Consider the following 7,807-nt stretch of genomic DNA (forward strand, 5'->3'; position numbering starts at 1 on the left):
ATCTTGTGAAAGGAATAATCGAAAAGCAAATGAGCTAATAAAATTAAATCTGCTGCAGCACATGCCTTTAGTTCAACTAAAATCTTGATAATTTTCAATCTACTCTTTCAATATTCCAAGCCACTAACTCATATATCACGATTAGATTTGACCAATTGATCGATTTGTTATGTTATATCAATTATGAAGTCCAAGCAGCATATCAGAATCTTTAATTTGGATTTGTTTTGGATAAATTGTTAATCAGTCATTCGTTCATTCATACATTCAAAACATATTTAGACAAATGGAAAATGCAATAGAAACAGCAATCAAAAAGATTGGAAAGTGGAAAATGGAACCATCTTGGCATGTTGAGTATACTAACAAACATTCCCACTGTCTAGCATACATAATAAAAGCAGTAGCAGTACTCCTTATACTGAAATTAACGCGTTGAGCTTCACGTTCTAACGAAAATAAATTTTAAAAAATACATCGACTAACGAACACATAAAAACTGGTTCATGGTAAAAACAACTATAACATTACATTACATGAGTGAAAGCGTATAGACATTTAACAATATGCACCATTGTTTCAATTTCAAACAAGCGACATTAAAAGAACAAAGCAGAAACATATAACACATCCACATCCCCCCCCCCCCAACACTAAACATGGTCAAACAGGAAGAATAAGTCGCTACAGATCGATTATTCCCTCTTCTGCTGTTTGTCACTCGCAGCACTTCCGCGGCACCGGAGAACCGGAGAGCAACATTTCCGTATTACCAGCTGTCCGGTTGATGGTGGTTTTGTTCGTGCCAGCACACACCACAACACTGCCACTACAATCGCCGAGGTCCCGAGTAGTTCACCCGATCTACCCGAGCAGAGCCGTCGGTCGTTCACTAGCCATGTATGGTGGTGGTCCGGAAGGTCAACGGCGCCACTAAAGATCATTGCATCCATAGATCATGCATGAGCCAGCAGCATCGCGACAGCAGCATCGCGTCGTTGACGCGTTGTCGGTGACCTTCACTTTACTCGCGGCGCGGCGCGGTGCTTTTGGCAGCGTCCAGCGTCGTCCACACGCGAAACGCGAATCGCTCGGAGTGAACAAGTTCATGTGCTACCGCGATCGCGATCTACACCTGCCATGACCGAGCCGTGAGAGGCAGAGGGGGGGAATGTCGATCACAGCTGATCCTCCACAACACACAGACACACAAACACGCACACACAAGCTGTGAAAGAGAGACTTAAGGGCAGCAGCATGCTATTGCGGTTCTTCGTACCTGTTCCACCTGATCCTCCCGAATCGCGATGATCTCTTTGCCGGCCTTGATCACGTCCTTGAGCGTTTTCACCTGGTTGCGCAGCTGCCCGACGTCCGTCTGCAGCGAGAGAGCCTCGGCCTGGGCGATCTGTAGTTGGAACTGCGCCTCGGCCAGCTCCGACTTCAGCCCACGGATCACACCGTTCTGGCGACTGCTCTCCGCAAGCGTATCGTCCTGCAGCGCGTGAAGCTGTGTCCGCAACTGAGCCAGATCGTGCCGCAACGCCAACGTTTCGCCGGTAACGCGCTGCAGCTCGTGCTGTGACTCAGCCAGTTCCCTCTTCAGCGCGCGTCTCACATCATCGGACTGGATGCTGCTGCTGCCACTCTCGGTGTTTATGGTTTCGTTAGTAGTGGTGGTGGTGGTGCTGGTAGTGTCATTGTCAGAACGATCGTCGCTGCGCAGCTCATTGCTTTGTGCTTCGCTCCGTACCGATCGCTCACGATCGCCGCGAGCAACATCAACATCAGCAGCATCATCATCATCGTGCACCGATCGTGTCTCGTGCCGTGCGTTGTTGTCTACGACGTCACTCGTCTGCTCGCTCTGCACCTCCTCCAGCGATGGCGGCGCGTCACTCCGGTTCCCCGCTTGAACTACCAGATGGTGGTTCATTGAACTAGAACTATCATAGCCGATACCAGCTGGGCCCAACACTACTACTTCCGCCATCGATGTATCGGAGTGACTGGAACTAGCCTGCTGTTGCTGCTGCTGCTGCTGCTGGTTGATGTACTTAATGAGTGCTCGGTTGCGGCTTTTCTCTTCGCTCAGTGCCGCACGGAGTTGCTCCAGCTCTTGCCGCACCTGCCCCAACTTCGATTGATGAATGCCACGCTTCTGCTGGAGCTGCTGGCGAAATGCGGCCAGCTCGGTTGTCATCTTCCGGGCACGGCACTTTGCCGACATACTGTCATCACTGTCCTCGCCCTGCTCGTCTTCTTCGACTTCGATCACAGGCTTTTCGTCCACCAGTTTGGACAGTTCCGCGGTGGATGTTTCGTTTACATTATCGTCACATCCTTCGGCTGTTGTCGTTTCACAATCATCATTTGCCGTGGTGGTGTGTTGGTGTTTCGTATCTACTACTACTACTGACGTCGCAACCGTCACCATTGCCGTGTCCAACTCCCTGGTCGCATCGTGATCTGGGTGTGCTGTACCGTGCACCGACACCTCACCGACGATTTGCGCCGAGGAGTTGTCGACGCCTTCAGCATTGTTTTCCCGGCCAACATTGGCCGACTGTATACCGCCCATCACTTGAACACTTTAAACCTACAACCCCCCCGTTACCTACGCAGGACGGACAGAAACAGAACCGCGCTGTATGATAGGAGGAGAGAGAGAGAGAGAGAGAGAGAGAGAAAGGCTAAGTGAAAGCGTAACAGAGAGCACGGATTGGTGCACGTTTGCACCGTTTTGCCACCGATCACGATCCCACCACCAGCCCCAACACGTCACCACGGATTCGTCCTGACACTTCTTCTTTTTCTTCTGCTTTCTTCTTCTATAACAATTAATTTACTATTTACCATTCGCTGACCAATGTCGCTTCAGGGTTTCTGTGTCAAGCGGCCATTGTGCGACCACAACACCGATCAGTATTGGGCCCCGGAATGCGTATTTGGCAGCTGGCGCAGGGCGCAATCGAGCCACAACAAACAACACGCCCGCCCGTCCGGGAGGCGGAATTGCAAAACGGAACTGACTGTTCCCGTGAATGGAAAATGACGAACAAACAAATGGCGAATGCAGTCACTGCGTGATGCGGTGATGCGGTTTTCCTTTCTTTCTGCCCCAAACCCCAAAAGAAAAACGCCAAACGTACCGACGAACAAAATGGCTACGCGGAACGCAACGCACGGTCTTCGTGTGTCTTTTCGAGTGGCAGCGATCGTTGAGACTGGGCTATTTTTGGCTATCCACCGTCGTATTATTTGACCGACGATCACGCTGGCGGGGAAAAACTTACTCCCAGCTACACGCTCGCCTTCGGACGCCCATACAACGTACACAGTGGGCCCGCTTCGGTGACCATAAATCTATTGCCAAACACTAGTTTGTTCTTTTTGCTAGTTCCAACCGTTCCATCCGATGACAAGCTGGCACAAGCTGCCGACATTGGCATACTATTAATATTGGATTACTCATTGTGAGCATTGTGGTGTGTAACTGATTGCAGGGTGTGGTTGTTGATGAGTTTCCAATGCTACCCACACCGATACTGAAGTAGCTATGTTTAGCCGGTTTACCTATTGCTTTTCTGCACTTTCCCTTTTTTCTTAACGTCTACAAACACATATCTACATGTTTAGCATTGTTCTAGGATTAACATGGTATTTAGACTTATTAGTTGTTAATATAGGATATAATTATTTGATACAAATATCATTAGAAAACTCCATCAATACACGATAGGTTCTCTAAGCTCTTCAATATTTCCCGGGAAGTTATGTACAAAGAAAACGGAAACGGAATACCAAAACTCAATTCCGACCACGTTTTTACCGGGCGCCTCCACTGTGCAGTCTCCTACTCGGAAAACCAGATTTTACTATCTTGGGGACTTTGCGGTGCTTTGGTACATTGGCTAGATCGTTCGTATCTTTTTTTCCCTCGTCTTCTTCTACTAACGGGAGAGAAAACCTCCCGAGACGAGAGAGAACGAACGCCCGACCGTCGCTTCCGTCTTTAGTCGCTATTCGATTTTGTCTATTTATAAGAAAATACAAACACGCACGACGCACAAACGGCAGACAGCGACCGGGTAGACTAAATATGAGGAAAATTCAAGTGGACCGCGCATTATGGTAACCTAATCTTCGTGAAGAGGACTTTGCGGCCTGGGAGCGACGTCGTAGCCGGCGGTCGATGAGCCTTAGACGTGAGCGTGCGCTAGCGAGATGAGCGAGAAGAAGAGCGACGCGTAGACCGCGGAACGCTGCTGGGAAGGATTTTTTGCATTCCGAACGATGCTAATTAGAGGCAAATGAATGAGTCTGTTCAACACTATTGCTCAATATCACCGACGACGCTAGTTCGGTGGACGGTCTTAGCCTTGATAGTGCTGCGCCAACACGTGTATCGTCGATGCGCGCTGTGGCGCTGCACGATGCGCTGCTCTACGATGGACAATCTGACTCACACACTCTCTTTTTATGGTATTTATGCTTGGATTTTAGATTTAATTTTAATTAAAACTGGTAATATGTTTTTAAATATTTCGTTTTATTATAAACGAATCATTATTTAAACGTAAAGTTTTCGTTTAAACGTAAGTTTACAGCAAACTTGAAAATATTTTTAGACAAAATACCTAAAATACCCTAATATCATCCACAAATCATATAATATCTGGTTAAATACGTCAACAAATCGCAAACTGGAACACCGATATTGCGATGCATCGAGGTTTGCATACTATTTACGAAACCAGCTCTACCAACAACCATTACATGGCTAAACATTACCAAAACAATTTGCTCTACTGCATTACAAATTACGAAATGGATTGCGGTCAAGATTTGTCACGTCCCCCTCTCTTGCTCTCTCTGTCCCTCTCTCTCTCTCTGCTCCAATCTGTCAACATTTAACATTTGGTTTTGCTAGACTCTGGCGCCTCGTGTGGGCACAAATTGCTTGGGAAATGGAGACGATCATCGGTTTCTACGTTCTGTCGTTCTCCATTGCAGCCGCGCTCCATCAACCCAACACCTTCCATGCCCGGTGTCGATGAACATTCTATCGACGACGACGACGGGAGCTCCAGACGGGACGAAATCAAAGTGCAAATACCCATTTAAATGGGTTCACCTTTACCGTTTGTCTTGTTGAGGTGGGGTTTTGGGTGAATCATTGAACCCCTCTTGCCGTCTTCACTCGATCTCGTCTCGTGGGTGTCGTAGCGAAGTCAGGTGTGGAAGATGGTGTCACTGTCGTGCCATCTCTTAGGTAAGATTGGTTAAGGTTCGAATGTCAATAATCTCAAACCACCGAGACGTACATGGCATCTACTCAGCCAAGGAGCCAAGAGTTGGAAGCGGAAACCGAGTGATTTGTCAGAAGGCGCTATCAACGTGGCAACTTAATTCAATTGCATTGCTGAAACCAGAGTCGGGTTTTGCGCGAGAAAGTCATACATACACTTCGAACAGAGCTCACGGCTTCAAACTGCAGCGAAACTTAATTTCGTTTCCATTTGTCATTGGCAAGCGGCTGTAAAATCCGTTCAATCACACAATAGCAACGACTTCAAGGGAGATTGAATTTACGCAGTTTGTACCGGATTCTTATTCTCTTTGTTAATATTTAAACATGCGCATTTCGTATTATTCTTCTTTTGATTTTTCCGTTCTCTAAAATGCTATCCATGCTTTGTTTTGGATTGGGAACCTAAAACGATGTGAATTGATAATAAATTCGAGTAAATACTAGTAGCTTTACAGTGTGTAGTAACGACATTTTATAAACGCGAATACCTCTTACAAAATTAACATTAATTATGCGATGCAATATCACTTTACAGAAAGTTCTCCAACAAAATTCCATCACTATTTGAAATGTTCTACACAATTTCAACATCCGTTTGCTACTTCGTCGTCACAACGCACCTCTCCTAGGGAAAGTATCGCTAAGTAGTTGCTTTAATGTTTCCAAATGAGTTTCTAAACGATCGCTTTGTCCTTCTAATCACGACGACGATGCCCACGGTATTGCTTCTGTACCCATTTCACCGAGCTAGAGAGCGATAGAACCAGGCCAGGGCTCGCTCTCCTGCAATTATAATGGTTGGGCAAAAACTTTATCGTTTGCCACTCACGGTGACACCATCTCCGCACGCCGCACCGGCAAAGTGGAAGTCAAGCTGTGGCTAAAAGTGTGTTTACAGAAATAATTAACATACGAATCCAATAAAGCTCCCTCTGGCACCCGGGGCAGGGGGGGACCACGATGACACGACATGGCGCATCGACATAGCGCACCAGCAATGCCGCCCAGTATGACTTGCTACACTGTCAGCTCGACTTGACAATGGATTTCAAGTACTACGGAGTGGAACCTGAACCCATCGACAGTGCCCGCTCGACACAAAACACAATAATCCCAATCAGGCACACCACTTTCTTAGATTGTCGGTCGGATACAACGTAGCAGCAACTAGTAAGCTTGGCTACTCCGGTCCTCACCCTCATTTGTTCCTCAGTGCAGAACCCTCGGCACGACTCGAACGACAAACCACTGTTACAGTTGAAGAAGCCACAAGAAGAAAGAGGGAACGAAGAAACAAAACCAAAACGTGGATCCTGGAGATGTACCAATGTTGAGTCGAGTTGATGGGTCGAACGGGCCATCCGCCATTCGTCTAAAGAGGTCACGGCGCCTTCGTCCAAGAAGTTCGTCTTCGATGCCTGCCCTGAGATGGACTACTCTTCACCAGTAGTTGACATGACCGGGACAAAGAAAAGAAGCTTCAATTGTTATGATAAAGTTGTCCTTCGTCCGTACCGTACCAAGGACGAAGTGTCTGGTCTTGCGCGGCACGACCCACGGGTGGGCACCCCGTGCCTAAGGAATCAAACATTTCGCCCCGGGGTTCAGGTCCCGGTCGTGCGTATCTATGGTATCGCCGGTCGCTGGTCGTTTAAGATACCGAAGCAACTGGATCATCCAACGGTTCTCCCCGGGGGGGCATGCTATTCCCCTCCACCCTCGGGGGTGGCCGTCTCAAGGGACAACCTACCATTCACCGAAGCAACACACCTCGGACGGAATCGATCGAACCGTCGAGACTGGTCCGAGGAGCCGGGCAAAAGGGATCCCCGCTACACATCAAAGCATCAAACCCCGATGGAGAGCGACCAACTGTCCAGGAGCTGGCCTCAATCGGGCTCCAGGGACCAGGGACAAGCGAAGCGATGGAACGGACAATGCTCCACTCCGGGCACCACCAGGGGTTTGGGGTTTTGATAAAACTTTCACGTTTATGATTAAACTAATTTTCTTGCCAACAGTCAAAAGTGCTCTGCATACAAGATTTCGCCCCTACCCTCCTCCGGACCAACCCCGGGCGTCGGTTTGACCTGGTTTCTGGGGGCCAACCCCGAGGGCTGCACCGGCAACCAGACCGGGGACCCAAAGGCAACCATAACTGGGGAGGGAGTGGTTTGTAGATGATCCGTTTTCCCACGAGTAAATTCACAATCGCCATTGCAAGTGTGCAAACTTTTGCTACTCCACCACCTGCCGGGCATCCGGCCAGATCCTCCATCGATCGACCGATCCCCACCATAATCATCATTTTTCATCTCCTTCAGCCCCTTCTGTGTGCCGGTACGATTATGCTCGTCTCGGTATCGCATGCCCGACTCGACGTACTGCACTGTACACTGTCTTCTTTACATACTCTTCGGTTTCCTTGGCTGCCGCTTTCCTGGCCACGTCCTCTGTTCTAAATGTACAAATTTCCAACTTCGGTAATATCGT

The 7,807-nt window shown here is 48.3% G+C and overlaps 1 protein-coding gene across 1 annotated transcript in view; it reads right to left on the reverse strand.

Annotated features, from left to right (window-relative positions):
- Nucleotides 1-3,222, reverse strand: part of LOC125952290 (restin homolog) — a 9,364-nt gene extending 6,142 nt beyond the window's left edge. The window contains exons 1-2 of the mRNA XM_049681690.1: nt 3,153-3,222; nt 1,280-2,647 (exon numbers count right to left, since the gene is read on the reverse strand). Coding sequence (XP_049537647.1) covers nt 1,280-2,581 — 1,302 coding nt within the window. The 5' untranslated portion in view covers nt 2,582-2,647; nt 3,153-3,222. The remainder of the gene's footprint in view (nt 1-1,279; nt 2,648-3,152) is intronic.
- Nucleotides 3,223-7,807: the final 4,585 nt, after the last annotated feature.

The sequence above is a fragment of the Anopheles darlingi genome, chromosome 2 (assembly GCF_943734745.1).
Source record: "Anopheles darlingi chromosome 2, idAnoDarlMG_H_01, whole genome shotgun sequence".
NCBI lineage: Eukaryota > Metazoa > Arthropoda > Insecta > Diptera > Culicidae > Anopheles > Anopheles darlingi.